This window comes from Trichosurus vulpecula, chromosome 1 (genome assembly GCF_011100635.1).
Source record: "Trichosurus vulpecula isolate mTriVul1 chromosome 1, mTriVul1.pri, whole genome shotgun sequence".
In the NCBI taxonomy this organism is placed as follows: Eukaryota; Metazoa; Chordata; class Mammalia; order Diprotodontia; family Phalangeridae; genus Trichosurus; species Trichosurus vulpecula.
Window position 1 is genome coordinate 258,493,629 of NC_050573.1, and position 20,768 is coordinate 258,514,396.

At 37.0% G+C, this 20,768-nt stretch overlaps 1 protein-coding gene across 7 annotated transcripts in view; it reads left to right on the forward strand.

Moving 5' to 3' along the window:
• Positions 1 to 20,768, forward strand: part of DTNA (dystrobrevin alpha) — a 341,889-nt gene that overhangs the window by 248,962 nt on the left and 72,159 nt on the right. For 2 of the 7 annotated variants that reach the window (XM_036752990.1, XM_036753009.1), the window contains 2 exons: positions 2,651 to 2,734; positions 13,486 to 13,563. In XM_036752990.1, coding sequence (XP_036608885.1) covers positions 2,651 to 2,734; positions 13,486 to 13,563 — 162 coding nt within the window. Of the gene's footprint in view, positions 1 to 2,650; positions 2,735 to 4,150; positions 4,435 to 4,514; positions 4,605 to 13,485; positions 13,564 to 14,105; positions 14,199 to 20,768 lie in introns of those variants that run through there. The other 5 variants (XM_036753027.1, XM_036753005.1, XM_036753021.1 and 2 more) reach the window with 5 other exon arrangements.

The following is a 20,768-nucleotide window of genomic DNA, read 5'->3' on the forward strand; positions in this document are numbered from 1 at the left end:
TATAGACTGATTATCTCTTTCTAGCTTAGACATCCTGTATCCCCAGGGTAGAACCCAAGTTAGAACTTGTTTTAAACGTGACTAGCTAGTGTTGCTCACTTTTGACAGTGTGTCACCAAACAGAATATAAAGATAACTTTCACAACTTTAAGTTACCTTCAAGCAATGAAATAAAGGATCATTTTTGTTGGATTTAGAGCTAGAAGCACTACCTTAGTCACATGGTCCAACCTCCTCATTTTTATGCCAAAAGAAGGCCAGCTTGCCAAGGTCAGAGCTAGATACCTGTTTTTTTTTTCTGGAGTGGACACAGATTGAAGTAGTTCAAAAGAAACACAACATGTGCCAATTTAAAGAATCCACCCCAAATGTTCACATGGACTATTTGTACCCGACCTATTATAGAGCATTCCAAGATCCTATTAGTCTGATCAGCCACAGTTAGACACACTGTAATTTTAACATAATGATGTCATTTTGGTCCTCTTCAAGAATGGACAACAAACAAACAATAGATGAAGAAACTGAAGTTCAGAAATATCAAACAACTTACCCAAGTTCATACATGTTGTTAAAAGCAGAGTTGAGATTCAAACCCAGATCTTTTGACCCTAAAGTCTTTCTACTATACCAAATCCTCTCAAAATCTTTAAGGCTCTCAAGCTGTTTTGATTGAATTTTGGATCAAATTTTGTAAAGAAGTAGCATTTGGTTGCATTTATATTGATACTTCATATGTATATATGAATATATGTACATATAATATATGTACATATGTATATATATATACATATACATATATTATAACTATCTTTAAGTTAGCAAAACTCTCTCCCTTTTTTTCAAAAACCATGATTATAGATAGTTCTGTGTCAGTATTTTTTCCTCCACTGGGAGAAGTGAGAAGAATACAGTATACAAAGCTCTAAGAGGCAAAGCTCAAACTTGCAAACCCTGCAGACTACTGGTTACATCCACATTCCTTCATTGTGATAAACAAGGTCAGCCTTGTGCCACTGGGGAAATTCTTATCACAAAAGGACCAGAATATATAGCCAGTAATAATGCTTCCTAACTTAAAAATTAGAAGACTCATTATAAATATCACTTTCCACCAGACTCATATAGATGTATCTTCATTGGTACCTCTAATAGCAGCAAATTATAGCAAAGTATTCTGTACTGTAAAGTTCAAGTCTGGAATTCTAGTGAAACCATAGTGAGTCCATCATGCAGTGGTATCTTGGCCTTCTTCCCTCTCCATACTAGGAAATATGTTACCTACTTCATCTGTAACCAAGGATTATCTAATATTCAATACAAAGTAAAAACAAAAAATATTCTTAATAAGAAGTAGAACTAGCTCTTAATTGAGTCCATGGACATTAGCTTTTTATTAGAACAGAGGTGAAAGGGATATAAAAGAGCATTCAGTGAAGTGTTATAGTCAGGTGGGGCAAAACAAGGTGTGAACCCTCTTGATTAATATTTAGTGCCCAGTAACTCTTTGAGAGGCATTATGGTATGCTGCATAGAGTGCTAAACCTTAGGTTCAGGTCTCATCTTTGACTTACACAGGAAAAATCACTTAATTTCTCACTGCCCCAGACAACTTCCCAAGACTGTAAGTGGCAGGACAGTTTCCTACAGATATGAAATCACAGAACTGTTCCAGAAACATACTTTAAAAAACATTGGACCCCATTGTCTCTCATCCTTATTAGAACCCATCTCCCAGTGATAGAAGCTGCTTAAGGGTAGGAACTGTTTCATTTTTGTCTATGTATCCCAAGCACCTACCACAGTGACTGGAACATAGTAAGTGCTTAATAAATACTTATTGATTGATTACTTGTTTGGGAGAAGTCTTTAGTTAGAAGGATGCCTCAAACTCTGGTATGACAAGATGAGGAAAAGGGTGGGTGCTCAAAAGAGCAGAGGAACAATCAACAGGAGAGGTCTCTCATCATGCCCTGGAGAAATAAGGTGAGAATAAAGCCCAGCTTTATCCTAAGTTCATAGGATAACAGATAGAACCAAAAGGTCATCTAGTTCAAACCTCCCATTTTTCAGATAAGAAAACTGAGACATGACTTTCCCAAGGTCACCCAAGCAGTAAGTAGTAGAGATGGGATTCAGTCATTTGGGTCCAAATTCCAACATTCTTTCCATAGCAATATATTGCCTGCTTTAGAGTCCAGGCGGGAAGAGTTAACAAAGCTTGCTCAGTTCTCTTAGGTCATGCTTCTCCTTCCAAGTGGAGAAATATTATAACAACCAATAAATTGGCAAGACTTTCTCCCTTTTTTCAAAAACCATGATCATAGATAGTGCTATGTCAGTATTTTCTCCTCCACTGGGAGAAGTGAGTGGAATGAAGTATACAAAGCTCTAAGAGGCAAAAGTGAGAAAGAATAGTGCGCATACTGATGCAGGATTTCTTTCATTTTTCTCCTGGGGTATAATTTGGGCCTTTGCATTCATAGGAGAATATTAACCTCTTTCACATAAAAGTACTATAGAAGTCAATTGGAAAATATCAAACTTTGCATGCAGTCAGTTTATAAAGGGCAGGAGAAAATCATGACCCTTTCTTAATGGAAGAGATGAAAGGGGGTGGTTATTTTATTAAGACTTTTCTTCATTGTAGGCCTCCCAGACCTGTAACCAGCATGAATGACACACTCTTCTCCCACTCTGTTCCCTCCTCAGGAAGTCCTTTCATAACCAGAAGGTAAGTTCAAATGCTATTATAAAATGTTACCTCCTTGGTAAATGAGTCTTGGGTCTCTGGTGGGGAAAATGTTCTACTTTGAACCATTTAGTGTAAATACTGGTTGAAAGCTAATTTGGAAATGTAACTGGTCTTAATTTCATTCATTATACATTTAAGGAAGGCAGTTCACTCATTGAATTAATATTATTTCTAGAAGCCTAAATTTACATTCTACCCACAGTAAGGAAGTAGATTTGTTCAAATCCCACTTCTAATATACACTTCTTCTATCAGAGAGAATGTAAAGTAAAAACCCCAGCTAAACTGCACTTTCTGATATCTAACTGCAGTTCAAAAAGTTCATACAAGCCAAAGATTGCACTGGTTTTTGGAGATACCTTGATTTGTTGTGCATGGTCCAAAAAAGTCTCATCACCAAAAGCATCAGCTGACTAACACATCCTTCTTGGCAAATGTTACTGTATTCAGAGCAAGGGGTTAAGTCAATAGCTGAGAGGTGTAGTTTCCATGGCACTTTAATGTGTAAAAACAAGAAAAATGTGTGGACGTTTGTTTCATCTTCCACATATTAATTTCCTCATGATCTAAGGGCAGGAATAATTAATACCTCTGAGTTACTTACACATTAGAAATGTCAAGAGGAGCCCAATGCTATTTTGTCAACAAAAATATCAAATAGACCAAGTTACGGTGTGAACATTTGTTGTTTTAAGTACAAAGAGCACAGTCTAATAGGAAAGCAAAGGCAAAGATAAAGAAAATAGAAATAAGGAATAGACCACACAATCTCAAATAACTCTTAAAAAAGTTACAATGATCATACATACCACAAAACAATCACAAACCCTTTCACTAAGAGCTGAACTTGTTTCTGAGCTACTGACTTTAATCTAGTGCTTCAGCATTTACTAATGAGGGCTTGAAAACAGAGAAACTACTACTTGCCATTATTCTTCTTGCTGATCCATTCCTGTCTTTATGTATACATCAGGAGTGACTGGAGATAAAGACATTCTTTATGCTTGTCATTAAAGGAGTAAAAACAATATGGCGTATTTTCAGAATATGTTTCAGTGACAGAAGGGAAGAACCATAACATAGGAATGTTATAGGAATTACACTAGCTTATTCCACAGAGAAACAAAATATTCCACTTAACTATTACCCAAGAACCATCAGCCAATTCAATTCCTTCTTCGAAAATGAAGTTATGATTTGTCAGACCCATTCAGAGGACAATGCAGAGACTTGTTTTTTTCAGTATAGTCTGGGAAAATTCCAGTCAATGTTCAAAAATATATTAGTGTCTTCATTTGACCTTTGCTATACTTTCTCTAGGAAGCAGTGCGTTCTGCAAATGCTTAACCAGAGGCTGACTCCATCCTTATTTCAGGTCATTTTATATCATTTCAGCTTGGACGGTGCTTATGGTGGATGCGTCTTGATGGATAACATGACTTCCTCCACCCTAAAATATTCCTAGGATACTCTGAGCTGCTCTGGTTCCTCCAGGGTGCCCGGTGCCCAGTAATTCAAAATGGTGGCAATTGTTTTAATTTGTTTCCTTTTTCAGGTTCTTTGGAATGTTTCCTTAGAACCCTAGAGTTGTTTGAAATGATTATGCCACATCCTGTGGCAGCCTTGGTTTGCTTCTGGTGTCTGTTGCCAAGGGTCCTGTCTAATAAAGCTGTGTCCACTGAATGTCTTTCTGCTCTGAGTGGGGCTGGGCTGTGTCAATGGACAATTTTAATGAGGTCTCATTGTTTGAATCATTCAGGTTACTTGAGGGTGTGAGTGCAGCCAGTCCTGTGGCTGATGAGCATTCTCTCATAAAGCTGTATGTAAATCAGCTTCACAACAACTCACGGTCAGTATGTGCGCACTAAATCCCTAACTGCTGTAGTTCACTAGCCAAACTATCATTAGTTCTTCTACCCAATTACTAAAAATGCTTTGGTAGGATGCCTCAGTGGGGATAGAGGATGTCTGTGGTTTTAATGAAATTCCTATTAAACATCCAACCAGTCCTGAATTTTCAGAACACTTGCCCCCTTCTTTCCTCCTTTAACACAGTTATTTCATATGATTTCACACCTTTGTACTGATGTGTACCAGGTGTATTTTTCTCTCCAATGCTGGCAGATGCTTGAGATTCTCTTTTTGGTATCAAGCCTCTGGTTTTATACAGCTTGCTTGATATGACCAACAAGGCCTCCTGGTAGACCCAGATGGTGATTTCTAAGACATCTTTAGTGGGAGAGGTGCTATGAATGTTCATTTGTACACAACAAATGGCTTCAAGTAGACTGAGCCTTTCCTTGTTGGGAAAGAAAAGAGCTGGGGATTGGAGCTGCTGTGCCCCTTCGAGGAGAGAAAGCCACACACCAGATCTTTTTCTTTACTGAGGTGCTTGCAGAGGCTGGGCAGGGCTGAACCGGCATCACCACACCCATGTCCATACCAAAATGTATTTAATGGTGATCATGGTATGATTGCAACTATTAGCATGAAGGTAGCTCAGCTTATTCCCCCATTATCATACCTTCATTGTTCATCATGAAAAATATGGACACAAATATCTGACACGTTTGTCATCCATTCAGACTAGTGAGTTCTCAGGCTTCTGAAATGCTTTTAGTTTTAATGATACTGCTGTGACTATCTTTGGGGCTTTCTTCCCCCACTTTTTCATTCTCCTAGATGATATGCAACTTAATTAATTCAAGAAAACTCTGACCAGTGAGTTTGCAAAGGACATTCGGAAGGTAACTCAATTTGACAGACATCCTTTTCCTCGGCATCCATTGCCTTTACCTGGAATTTTTCAGAGTTACCTTTCTTTAAACAATTCTTTATCTCTTTAAAAACTAGCATTGAAAATAAAGCAGAGAGAATGAAAAATAGAAATCTTCACCGAGCATTTCTTGCTAGAGGCTGTTTGGCAGCTACCAACCTGGGGTCTTTGCAGTTACAGTTTGATCTTCAAAAAGCACTTGAATATTTGAATTTTTCCAGTTTTCTAGCAATTTCCCTTACACAGATTTAGAGGCATATAGTTCTTATTACCATTACTAGTCCCTCATACTCCTTTTCAAACCATGTTTTGACAGTTGATCCATACCTAAAGGAAAGGAAGTGATTTCAAAGTCTTACTCGCTCTTGACTTCTTGTGTGTTTGCTCTAGCAAAGAAAAAAAAAGCAAGTTAGGAGATGATATTAATGAAGCCCTAGTCTTCAGGTTTGATCCTCACTGGGACATTTGGCTCCACTATTTTCTGGTGCCACTGAACCCAAACTGTAGCCAACTTCTTTTGCAAATGCATGGCATTATGCAAGAATGGATATAAATCAACAGAAAGCTGTCAGTCTTGCCCCAATATATTCCCTGTGGATAGTGAGTCCGTAACATTACCTTTGGGTACAAAAGGCCCCATATCGTTATAGGATCAAGGGATCATAGATTTATAGCTGAAAAGGCCTTAGAATCCATTAAGTCCAAATGCCTTCATCTTAAAAATGGGGAAACTGAGCCACAGAGAGTGACCCGGCCATTTAAATTTTAAATTTAAAATCCAAAGAGAGTGACCTTTCTAAAGCAGGATTTGAGCCCAGGTCTTTCTGACTCTAAGTTCAGTGCTCTGACCACATCATGTGACCTGTTACTCATCGTTATCTTCATCTCCGCAGTTGTCTCGTGGCTGAGCCAGTTCCACAATACCACACACACCCCTTTGCAACAAGCACCTTAGAGCATCTTCTTTATGTCACAACACCTTCTTATTTAATTATCTTGACCTTTTTGTGCTAATATGAATGGCATGGTGTCGGCATGGGCTGAAGCCAGTTCCTATTCACCTTCCAATTCTCTGGAGTTGAAGCATCTGCAATTATTTTTCAGCTTTCCGCGTTGGCCAGATGTGATGCCGAGTTGCTGTTTTTGCCTCCAATGTGAAATGCTTCACTTACAGGCTCTCTATTTGTGTTTCTTTACCATGCTTGTCACTAAGCAAGAGGTCACTTTTGCATTTACTCACTGTGAAGCCAGGCCTCACCACTCTGCCAACTAAGCAGCAAATGTCGTATGATTCACAAAACTTGAATATGATTAACATACTAAAGACTCTCTTCTCTGGTACCTCCAGATCTCAGTGAGTGAGCCCCACATTTTTACTTCAACAACAACAGAGCTTCTGTCATTATGGTACAAACAAGAAAAGTGCAGACTTTCCTTGTGTGCAGTCATGTACCTGCAAGGACTTCTCTAAATCTGAAGTTGCCTATTGAGAAAGCTATTCAGTTCTCTAAATATTTGCACTTTACATGAGAATTCTCCCTCATCATAACTTGAGTCTTCTGTCTTGACTGTGCTAAATTGATAACGGCTCATTTCCATTAAGGGGAAGCGAGGCGGCTCGGTGGATAAAGTACTGGGCCTGAAGTCAGGAATACTCATCTTCCTGAGTTCTAATCTGGCTTCAGACACTTAGCGGTGTGACTTAACCCAAGCCACCTGCATTTCCTGTGAGGTCCTATAAATTCAGCTTTCCCCCTCTAAAAGTAGGCTTTTTCCTCCTGAATAATTTCTTCAAGTTTAAAGCCTCTGCTTTTCTTTCAAAAAAAAAAGATATAATTTTGAGTCAACATCTAAAATCAACTTAAATTTTCCCACTATTATATTTACTTTACACACTGTCTTCAGCATGTAGTATGAATTGCCTGAGTTATAGTCACTGCAGGTAAATTATATTGTAAGATGCATCAGAGCAAGGTGAATATGTTAGAATTTTAACTTAAAGTGGAGAGAAATCACATTTAACTCCAGCTATTGCCTGTATTAAAATTTTAACACATAATTAAAACCACAAGTCCCCTATCTTCGTTGCATAGCTAACATCCGCATCTTAGCTTTAAATGCTTTAGTTGTAACCTAGAACTTTTATGTGAGGGGCAGCTAGGCGGTGCTGTAGTGCTCAGAGTGCTGGGCCTGGAGTCAGGAAGACTCCTCTTCCTGAATTCAAATCTGTCCTTAAACACTTACTAGCTGTAGGACCCTGGGCAAGTCACTTAACCCCGTTTGCCTCAGTTTCTTCATCTGTCAAATGAGTTGAAGAACAAAATGGCAAACCATTCCGGTATCTTTGCCAAGAAAACCCCAAATGGGGTCATGAAGAGTCAGACACAACTGAAAAAAATGACTGAATAACAAAAAGAACTTTCATGTACATGGATAAATTATTTATTGGTAATATGACTGTTAATAATAAGAATTCAATAGATTTTGCTGTTATACAGTGGAAAATACTCTGGCAAATTTAGTCTTCTGAATAGCCACACAAGTAAATTTTGCGTACTACGGAGTCAAGATACCATTGGTGTTAGGCTGAATTAATTTGAGCTGGTTTCCTAGTGTTAGCTCTAACAATATTTAATACATGATGATTTGTCTGTGGTAGGCATTTTTAACTTTAAAAGCCAAAGGACTAAAGAAAAAAAAGTAGAAAGGGGAGGCAAAAACCTTAAGAAGAAGCATTGTTAGAAACCAAAAGAAAATTTTTCAATAAAGTTTCTTCTCTGCAGATAAAATGCATCAGTATGTTATCATACTGAGCAATCTTCATTTTATTTAATTTGATAACATCAGGGTCTGAGTACACATACACGTGTTTTGTACCTGATAAGGTACAAAATCCTTCTCTGAAAGCTACTTACGTATGCCAACTTTACTTACTCATTTTTTGCTGATACTCAGTAATGTTCTATCAATTAAGTCCATCATATATTTAATAACAAATGAAAAATTCAGTCCATAATTATGTTCAAATACATTTTTTCTAATCATTAGGATACTCATTGCCCCACATTGCATTATATACTTTGCTTTTAGACAGTTCTTCCCCTCAAATACAACTTGGGCTTTTCATATAACATCCAATGGATAACATTCCCATTAATAGGAAGATTTTAAAAGAAATGTTCTGCGTTGTAAGCTAAAAGGTCAGGATGTATGTGTTTGACCCGTTGTCCCTTTGACTTCCCAAAGGAATCCTTCACAATAGCCAATAAAAAGACAAATAGCAATTGTCATCTTTCATAGCTTGGTGGAATTGGGGAGGGGAATATTAGGGAAATATATAACATATTTATATTTCTGTCATTTTAGAGCACAGTGCTGCTAATATTTGAAGAGACTTCCATTATGCAATATGTCTCTACCTTTTTTCATTGTACAACATATGTGTATATAAAAATTTTGCATGATATACCTGGTGGGGATGGAGTGTGAATGACCCCATGCCTAATGATGAAAATTGTTATATGGAAGGATGTGCTGAGGGCAAAGAGAAGAGCTGTACACACGCATATACATATATACATATAGATACATACATACATACATATGTATAATATATACACACACATATATATGTACGTGTATATCTATATATCTATATCTATCTATGTGATTAAGTGCCCTGGTAGTACAGTGGAAATACACACACACACACACACACACACACACACACATACACATATATGCCTTCAGTATAACTTTTCACAAGATGGTAGGAAATGATCTGTCAATGTTTGTAAAGTGTTTATTAATGAAACTGTGCTCACTTCAATGTAGGCAGTACCCAATTCACAAGCAAGCTGTGTACATTAATTCATTCAACACATATTTGCATTATCACTAAATGTCATGGAGGATGCAAAGCTACACAAAATGTAGGCCTTGCTTTCAAGTAGCTTATAATATAATTAGAGAATATAAAACATGCACATAACTAAAAATAATAAAATATAAAATATTACAAGTAATATTGGAGAGATACAAACAAAGTGCTACAGGAATTCCGAAGAGGGAGAAACCACTCCTGACTAGGGAATGTCACACTCAGCTTCATGGAAGAACTGATATTTGAGACAGGTCCTGAAAAATGGTTAGGATTTTGACAGGTGGAAAGACTGGGGGGAGGACACTGAAATTGAAGGAAATACCAAGAGCAAATTTATAGGGCCAGGAAAAGACAAAGAATATTTTGGGGACAGAATGTCCAGGTTGTCTAAAATGAAGGGTACCGATGGTGGTTAGTGGAAGACAAGGTTCAAAGAGATGGCTGGTGCTAGATCACGGTGTGCCTACAGTGTTAGGCTAATGAGTTTGGACTTTATCCAGAAGATAATGGAGAATTATTGTAGCTTTTTGAGTGGAGGTGTATTATCAGAACTCTACATTAGGAATCTTACAGTAGATATTCCTGGATCCCTCTCCCTTCCACAGTCATCCTTGCTGTCAACCAGTTGAGGAGGGGAATGAATAGTGGGGATGGGGGCATCATAAGCAGTTATAATATACTGAACTACAGAGAAGAAAGGGAAATCACAAGCATGGCAAAAGGAAATTTCTATGACCCTGGGTTCATACAGATTGGATTAGGGTATAGTATATACTTAAAACAAAGGGCAGCTAGATGGCGCAGTGGATAGAGTGCTGGGCCTAGAGTCAGGTAAATTACTCTTTGTGAGTTCAAATCCAGCCTCAGACACTTACTAGCTGTGTGATACTGGGTAAGTCACTTAACCCTATTTGCCTCAGTTTCCTCATCTGTAAAATGAATTGAAGAAAGAGATGGCAAACCATTCCAATATCTCTGCCAAGAAAACCCCAAATAGCGTTCCAAAGAGTCAGACACAACAGAAACAATTAAAATGAATTGCCCATATTTGCAAGAAAGAGCAGATAGTTTTTTTTTCAGATAAACACCAAACAATGCAATTACCCTAGGCTCCCTGTGAAGCATGGGTGGTAGGTGTCATAAATTGCTGACTAGGAGTTGATTCTTCTTAATGGCTTTAAGAAAGAAGGCAATGAACAATGGGAGGAGATTAGGAAGATAGATAAACATGACACTAAACTACAGGGCACTCAGGAGGATGGTGAGTAGGAGCAGACCAGAAGCATCTGTTGCCACTAGATCCAGAGAGCTGTAACTGATAAAGGATGAAAAGGGAGTGGAGGAGAGTTTCTTGTCCCAAACTCAAAAATCAGCTGGGGAATCTAATATAAATTCATTACACCATGGAGCCCCCAAATAGATTCGAAATTCATTTCCCAAATAGAAGAAACTTTTTTTTCCCTAGAAAAGCTTCTCTAGTCTAGACACTCATTCATTTTATCTTGCATTTAGGTGGAGAAAGAAAAAAATAATGCTTCTTTCACATCAACTTTGAGCTTTTCAGAAAAGGAAACTGGTGGGGGTGGGAAGGGATAGTTGGAGCTGAGACTGGGATGGGAAAGACTAGGAATAGAAGAGAGTGGAAATGGGTAAGAGCTCACCCATGCATATAGTACTTTAAGATTTGCAAAGTTCCTTACCTGTATTACCTCATTTGATCCTCACTACAAACCATTGGGGAAAGTGAGTACTTTTATTATGCCCATTTTAAAGATAGAAATTTTAGACAGAGGCTTAGAAAGAAGTTAAGTGACTTGCCTGGAGTCATACAGCTAGAAAGCATCTGAGAAACATTCAAACCCGCTTGTCTTAGGTGCAAATGCAGCACTCGGTCAATTCCTGGTCTTAGAAGGAGCACCACAGAACATGAGGTAAAAAGAATTCAAGCCACCAACATAGTAGGCAGCACAGCCTCGCCCTTTCCCACAAACGCAAATCCAGCCTCAAGGTCATCACCTGTCCTCCTGCTACCCTGCTTACTGTCATTTCATGTCAGTGCCAGGTGATGGTAATAAGGTTCTAGTGCATTATTGATCATCTAATTTTACAGTATTTCTTATTAGTTAATTAATACTTAACCAGATATTAGAAGCAAATATATTTTTTCTTTCATAAAGTACATTTCTTTGGTATTCCCCTTGGAATGGACATGGAAATAAAGTCCAAACTCCTGGAGATAAGAGGATAGAAGAAAAAGTATCTAAATAGTTGAACTAGAAAAGCAATACCTGGTACAGTAAACAGTATTTTAGGTAGTCTTCAAAGGTCCTGGAGTAGGTCAAATACAAATACATTTTGGGTAAAAGCTATGGTAAAACTCCTTGATTTGTGGGCAGAGCTTATGGAGAAAAAGATGGTCATTGAACGAGGCTGTGTTCCTTAACGTTATCCAGTGCTGGTTGAAAAGCTTGTGCTCTGGGCGTCATTGTAATACATCTCCCAAAACCCCATGTGTAACTTGCTCATTTCAAACAGCTTACAAGCAAAGCTTAAATGTATTCTTTGGCCTTATCCTGGCAGGTTTGATGGCCTCAGTTGGGGGGAGAGGGAATCAATATAATCATTAGTAATGGAGACTTTTCTAAAACATTAATCTAATTTAATAGTCAATTATGTTTTACTGGGGTTGCGCTTTCTAAGTAAATGGGTACCTCTCCCTGTGTAATAGATGTGTTCCTAAACATTGCATGCAATCAAAATTTTAGTAAATTAAAGTAGGTTTTAAATCTTCTAAGAAACTTTGATATTTAAAGGAATTTTGCTATAAATCTCTTTGTAAAGTAATAATTATTGTTGTAAAACAAACTCCTAATGTATGTATTTTATAAATTCCAACATTTTAGTGTTTATTTTTCTTTAAGGTACATTTATAGTCATAAAGTCAATTAAAATTGATCATAGAGTTGAAGAATTCACACTATTTTTGTGGCAAATCTTATGTGAATATTAATTTGGTTTAAGCATTATAGAACTTTTTTAAAAGATGTAGTTAAATCATGCATTTTAACCTCAGTAATGAAGAATTTAGAACTCAAACAAGATTGGACAAGAGTTTGCTTTTGTTCCATCCATGAAAAAGAATGATTTTCTAATAATAATAATAATCAAGCAGAATATAAGGTTAGTATTTACCCTACTTATGAGCATGTTGTTTGTAAGCACTTTACCAAAATCATTTACATACTCATAATTAATGTGCTTATTACAAATGAACCTTGTTCATTAAAAACAAATCTGGCAAGACTTCTAATTGGCAGAGTTTCATTAGTCATTAATTTGTATTACTGTGGGTAGTTTAAAATAACAATAAAATAATAAAACTGCAAAAGTTTCCTGTAATTCATTCTTTACACTGGCTAAGAGTGACCTCCCCTCATAATTAATGCAAATTAATAAGATTTTATTCCAGTTCATGAAGCCACCTAGACCATGCTTGCAAATAGACATTTTAATAGCAACTATCTATATTAATAATGTTCAAGGGGTTAGTAATAAAATTTTCTATAAGGACTTCTAATATAAGGACAAATGATATGTTCTCAGATGTGAAGAAGTGATTTAAATCCTGGTTTTTGTGGTTGTATTCTCCCAATCGGTTTTGTGGTTGTATTCTCAATCATGTATCAATCTGTAACTATAGTCATAATAGATAACAGTTCAAGTAATACCATCATAGTTAGGGTTCTGTCAGGCCAGGAAATCATAGGCATGCTATATTAGAGAATTTATGGTACTTGAAGAAGGCATACTTTACATTTCTAGTGGACCTATTGAATGAATGGATGGGTGGGTGGATGGAAGGATCAATGAATGAATGGTTTCTTTTCTGAGTTTGAATGGGTCTGTGTTTCTATACCAAGTTGAACTGTGTAGTTATCTGAATTCTTGTCCTTAACATTTAAATCTAATAAAACTGATTTATCTACAGATATGGTCCTATGTCACCCATTTCTATTCTTGAATGCTTATCAGTGCTGACACTCTTCTTAGCTTTCCCGTCTCATTAACTAGCTCCCCTCACAAGGACAATGAAGTAGAGCACAGCAAACTGCTGGCTAGGGCTGCTCCAATTTTTCTGAAAGGCAAAGGGTAAGTTAAAGACATGGTGTGTTGGCATCTCCTATTAACACAACTAAAAACAAGGTTTTCTTTTTTTTAAGTGTTTCATGCTCTTAATATCTTTTTTGATTCAGAGCAACAGCTTCATTGTAACCCAATTAAACCACATTAAGTAGATGTTTCAAGTAATATACTTAACATCTGTGTGTGTTGTGTTTTCTAGCCATGATTTTTATTACTTCAATATTTGAGCTTAAGCTCTTGATTTGATATTCCAAAGAATAACTAATCTTTGCCTGGAGCCTTTTTCAAAGCTTGCACTGTAGAAAAAAAGCTAACTTTAACCTTTTTGGAGAATGTAAATCAGGTTGGTTTTTTTTTTAGGTAACTTAATCAAAATAAGTCTTTTATAAATTGATAAGAGGGAAATGAGAATGTCAGTATTGAGTTTAGTGTTTTTATCCACCCTCCCATCTGCACCCCTGAGAAAATGACTCACCATTCTTTCCTGATTGCCATAAATTTCTCTCTGCTGCTCCTGATTCCGCCCTTTGCTCCCACCCCTGTTTCAGGTTGCGCTACAGCCTGGATGTTGCAGACAGGCTAGCTGATGAACATGTTCTCATCGGGTTGTATGTCAACATGCTTCAGAGCAAGCCCTCACGGTTAGTGCAGGTTTGGCCCCTGGGCAGCCAAGCTTAACTGGAAGGAGAGGGAACCTATCCAGTGACATTATGTTTCAGCATGGTATAGTGGTGTTCATTAAAAAGGCAGTCCCCAAATCAACTAGATAAGAAAAAAATACACACACACACACACACACACACACACACACACACACACACACACACATATATATATAACACATATATACGTATCTGTTAGGTATACACACATAATTAAGAGGTCTATGACTCTATTTACTTGATGCCTTTGAGTTTCAGTGTTCATATGCCATAGAATCCAAGTGATTATTTATATACCATTCAAGGACAGAGAGTGTGGTATATACTTGTTTTATAGCTAAGAATTATCATGCAGATGGACTCATGGTTTTTGGATGGGAACCAGCCACTCAGTGCTTTCCTGAAAGTCATCATGGAATTTAGTTTATTCTAAGGATATGGCTGTCTCTGGTAGATTAAAGGGTAATGTTTTGTTTAAGTTATGATTGAAGTGAAAAGGAGGAAAATAAGATAGTCTACTAGAAAATTGTTTATGCAAGTTTGAGGGAAATATATTCTATTAAGCCATTAAGACTTTATTCTGTCTTCAGGGACTGCAAATTTGCATGTATTTCTTGTGCAATGAGCTCTTTACAGTAATACCATTCAATTCAGCAATCATTTCTTTCTTTTTAAAGATATGTCAATCAGACGAGAAATGTAGGGGCTAATCACAGGTGTGATTCTACAACTAATTGGTGCAGGAGTTTTGACCTCCTCCATTTCCAACCTGGCCTGTTCATCCTTCCTTAGGCAACCTGGTGATCCCTGCTCTCATGGGCCCACCATATTGATGCTGAACTTAGTGCAGGCACCCAATCAGTTTAGGCCACTGCAGCTTAGAACTCCTGAGCGCAAGAGATTTGCTAGTCTCAACCTCCCTTTTGGTTGGTGTTATACACATGTGCCACCACATCCAACTCAATAAACATTTTATTAAGTGCCTACTGTGTGCAAGACAACATGGCATAGTAGTCCATTAGTAGTTCAGGCTGGACCTGGAGTCCCAAAGACCTGGGTCCAAATTCTACCTTTGACACATAATGACTATATGAGCCCGTACAAATTATTTAATCTTTCAAAAGCTTAGGTAACTCCCTAAAACTTATCAGCTAAAATAAGTCTTTTGATCTAGAGATGAAGGGAATTCTCCACAATGACATGTGGAGAAAAATCATGGCAGTGTTCCTCAAAGTATGTCCCAGGGAACCCTGGGGTCCCTGAGACCCTTTCAGGGATCTGTGAGGTCAAAGCTATTTTAATAATAATAATAATAATGTCACTTTAATTTCTAATACAGCAAATATCAATAGATCTGACTAATATAAATGAAAGCTCTTTGGGGGGTGGGGTTCGTCAGTACTTTTTAAGCATATAAAAGGGTCCTGAGTCCAAATGGCTTGAGAGCTGCTGGTATACTGATAAGATTCTTCCACTTCATGAAAGGTGCTGGGGACACAAAAATTTTAAATGACCTGCCTGTCCTCAAAGAGCTTATGAATATTACATAAAGACTTCATATTTTTGTTTTAATTGTCTCAGAACAATTATAAGGACAAATTATAAGTATTTATTTGTACAATTTATATGAGAAAAGTGGAAGTCTCATTCATGTCCCAGTAACATATGTCCTAGCTAAAGACTGAAGTGGATGTAACATTCTTTAAAATCCAGGTCTATTAGCAAATTTATTAATTAAATTTATTTACATTTCCACTGTTGAATATAATAATTTCTTTCTTTGAACTGTGGTTGTCTTCATTAATTGTAGTTATGACTGTGCATCAGTAAGAAGTAATGTGCTTGGATTTAATAATGGATTATGATTTGCACTTTGTGGGTGTAGGTATGCAGGGGAGCGGTGGGAGGGGAGATTTGATTGGTTTAGGGAATTTCATTGGTTTATGGAACTCCCACTAAAGAACCTCCCTCCCATAATGGAGGTCAGCATCTGCAACATATCATGTCTGAAAGTTTCTGAGGGTGCTGAGAAGTTAAATAACTTCCCTGGTGTCACTCAGCTAGTATGTGTCACAGGGAAGACTTAAATCCAGCTTTTCCTGACACCAAGGCCAGCTTTCCATCCCTTTTGTACTATTATGTCTGTCCTAAGTTACCCATAAATTTTATATTTATTTCAGCTGGTCTATACGCATTCTCACCGTTTTCTTACAATACCCCTTTATCATAACACCTCTGATGCTACAGTGTCTCCCCCCAGTTGCCCACTGGATTCAATTTGGCAAAAAATGTATGAAGTCCAAACACCTCCATGTCCTCCATAATCTTACCTTAATTATCAAGTTTCAAGTTTCCACTTCTCAGTGTACCTCACAAAGGACATGCCCATTTCATCTCTATGCCTTTCCTCCTTCTGCTTTCCCCTTTCCTCCATACCCTGCTTTTCATGGCCAACCATGTCTCGCCTCATCTGTGAGACTTATCTATCATTGTTTCATGAGTGTGTATGTTTTATCTCCCTGGTAAGGTTATAAGTTCATTATATACTTTATAGTGCCTAGCACAATGTTGAAGACATCTCAGATTTGTTGAGTTTAACTGAATTTCTTAGTAGAAATCCCAGCTCACTCACTACTGATTTTGCATAATAATAGTTTTATATACTCAAATATTTTGAGTATTTGATTATAGTTTTACTTATGCTAATAAATGCTTTCTTTTCTTAGTATATCTCTAAGACAGGATAGTGGTTATCAATTCGCTAATGGTTGTTACTTGTTTACAGATATTAGCCCAGGGTCTACAATTATAATAACATCTTAGATTTGAATTATCTGATGTATTTCGAAGTGCTTTCATGTACTTCCTCACTAATCAGCCTGTCAAAGGAAGGAATGGTTGTTTTAATCTAATTTCTGGTGCATTTAGTGATATGTTAATTTACAGAAATGATTTTGATACACAGAAATTTTATCTAGTCTTCGAACATGTATCTTGGCTACAAATGAATTCCTGTGTGAAAACAAAGTGATGGTTTCCTTTTATCCCCAGCTTCCAGTGTATCCCAACTACTTCAACCATTTCTTTGACCTTTTCTTAATTAAAATAGCAACATTTTTCTAAATTGCTGAAGAAAAAAACTGTCATTTTCAGACATTTTCACTAGCTGCTGTTTAATCACAATGACTTCATGATCACATAAGGCCATAAAACTGTCTCTATAGATATACTACCCACCCATGTGGAGATAGCCATATGTTACTTATGGAGAAAACCAAAAGCAGAATTAAAAATTTTTAAATGAGCAGGCCCTGTTCAGAAAAGACATCCTTCATATTCCCTGAGGATTTTATCTTCCCTTTTAATTCTTCTGTTCTCTCTTCCCAATATTGTTTCACCTCATCCTTTTTACCAACATATCACATTACTAGGTCTTGAATAGATCTTTATATTTTTTTTCATTTTCTCTTGACCCTCTTCCTTTTCACTGTCCTAAAAAATGAACTTTGGAACCTAAAAATGTCATATATTTATCAGAGATCTGAAAGTACTGTAGTGATCTATTCTCCCTCACCACCGTTATTCTTACCTATAATAACTTTCTCTTGCTTTGATACTAATGCAGAGCTCCAACTCTTTGGGAAGGAAAAAAACAGATCAAAATGTATTTTCCAGGAGGCTTCCTTGATCTTGCTTGAACTCACTCTGATCACTGTATTCCTTAGTACCTCTATATTCCTTCAGTATCTGGGCAGTTGGGCGATACAGCAGATAGAGTGCTTGACCCAGAGTCGGGAAGACCTGAATTCAAATCCTAGTTATATGCTAGTTGTGTGACCTTGGGTAAGACATTAACCTCTTGCCTCAGTTTCCTCAACTGTAAAATGTGGATAACAACAGCACCTAACTCCCAGGGCTGTCATGGGGATAAAATGAGGTAATATTTTAAAAACACTTAGCATAGTGCCTGGCACACAGTAAGTACTATGTAAATGCTAGCTAATGATATCTATTCATCTTAGGGCGGGTAGGTGGCACAGTGGATAGAACACAGGCCCTGGAGTCAGGAGGACTTGAGTTCAAATCTAGCCTTACACACACTTACTAGCTGTGTGACCTTGGGCAAGTCACTTAACCCCAATTGCCCTGCTTTCCCCCCTTCAAAAAATAATAAAAAAATAACATTTATTCATTTTAGATTCATTTATACTTGTTCAGTGCTGTCTGCAGGTATTCTTTAGATGTTTTATGTATTAGTTTCAACTTCCTCCCTCTCTTATCGATCAGATGCTAAGCTAAGATCAGGAACTGGGCCTTCTCTTTCTTGTATATTTTACCACAATACTTTATGCCCTGCACACAGATAAAATTCACTAAGGCAGTAATAAGACAGTGTGGCCCAGTGGAGACAGAGCTGGCCACAGGGTCCAAAAGACTGGCTTACAACTGCACCAAGACTTTCAGGGTACCCTGCATTCTAACATATATGATATATGGTATAATATTATATCATTATAACTACTGTTATAGCTAGCACTTACGTAGCCCTTTAAGGTTTTTAAAGCACTTTATATATGTTGTCTCATAGGATCCTCCCAACTACTCTATGAGGTAGGTGCATTTATTATCCCCATTTTTTGGTTGAGGTTACTGAGGCAAAGAGAGGTTAAGTGTCTTGCCCAGGGTCACAGAGCTGGTAAATGTCTGACACAGGATTTGAACTAGGGCCTTCCAAGTCCAGTGCTCTATCCACTACATCACCTAACTTCTATAAGTTACAGAGAAGGTGCTAACACACTGATAAACGAAGTTCCTCCACTCCTGCATCAATGATACCTCAGGTCCACCTGGGAGGTATTACATAAATGCTCCTTGTATTTCCAGCTCTTGTGTTGTGTTTCATTTATGTTTTTTTGAGAATAATTAGGATTGTCTCTATGTTGGCTTGTAAAATTTGCAACCAAAATTACTCCTTATCGTGCCAAATTTTTCTGTTCCATACTATGTAACTAGATAACTGGGTGGCATCTACAGTTGCTGTAGCCCGTGATTTCTCTCAGTTTATAGTTAAGGCTTTAAAAATTTTCCCACTTTAAAGAAAATGGTTAGGAAATCCTCATATTTTAAAATGTCTCTTCACTAATAGAATTAATATTCTTTAAGATGCCAGTCTGCGATATGAGAAGGAATGAAAGCCCTGGGTTTTTCAGTCAGTTTCATATTGTACAATAAATAGCGTATAACTATTGGGATAGTCTTTAATTAGAAACAGCATCAGTAATTCATAGATATTACAAACTTGACTTTAATTGTTTTTAATTAGCTAAAAGAACTTGATTGCCTTATGTAGTTTTGACATTCTCAGCTTCAGCAGCCAAACCAATAATAAATTTTAAACTCATATGTAGAGTAAAAGTTATCAGACTTCTATAAAGGAAAGAAAAGTACTTATACCTCACCAGAAAGTATATAGCATTTTTCATCTCATATATTTATATTATATTATTATAATATATTATATATTATTATAATATATTATATTATAATAATATATTACAGATATTAATAACTTCACCCATTATAATAAAAAATCCTAGCCATTTTCTATTTCAAAAGGAAGAATAGCATGTATATATGTTGTGTATATATGTGTGTGTATGTGTACATGTGAACATCTTTATGTATTTTGTGTAGACTGAAATGAAAATGTGGGAGCTGTTTCATAATCTGTTCTACTTAGCTACTGACTTCTGGTACATGTTTAAGAGCCCTCCCCTTTTTTATTTGGACACTTAGTCTCCCTATCTTGCCTAGACCAGAAATCTAGCAGCCTCTCACAGGACCCAATCCCACTTCTAATTGGCATAGGAGCTTTAACCTGCTCTATTTCCCACCTTGGGCAGGTTCACCCCTCTTTAGGCATACTGGTGGTCCTCTACTCTTGGAGGCTCACCTTATTAGTGCCAGTGTGAACACCCAATCATCTTTTTTAACATGGAAAAAGATTTTAACTTTTTAAAAAAATTTTAACTTTTTAAAAAAATTTTGAATTCCAAATTCTCTCCCTCCTGCCTGGCACACCGAACCAATTGAGAAGGCAAGTAATATGATATTGATTGTATAGGTAAAGTCATTCAAAACATTTTTCTATATTAGTCATGTTGCGAAAGAAAACACACACACACACACACACACAAATAAAGAAGCAAAAAAATATGCTTCAATCTGCCCTCAGATTTCATCAGCACTTGCTCTCTCTCTCTCTCTCTCTCTCTCTCTCTCTCTCTCCCTCTCTCTCTCTCTTTCTCTGTCTGTCTCTGAATGTGGATAGTATTTTTCATCAGTCTTTTGGAATTGTCTTGGATGATTATCTTGAGCTAAGTCTTTCACAGCTTACCATTATTACAACATTGCTATTACTTCACTGTGCGTTGATTCATATAGGCTTTCTCAGGTTTTTCTGAAACCATCCCCCTCATCATTTCATATAGCACAATAGGATTTCATTATAATCATATACCATAACTTGTTCAGCCAGTCACCAATTGA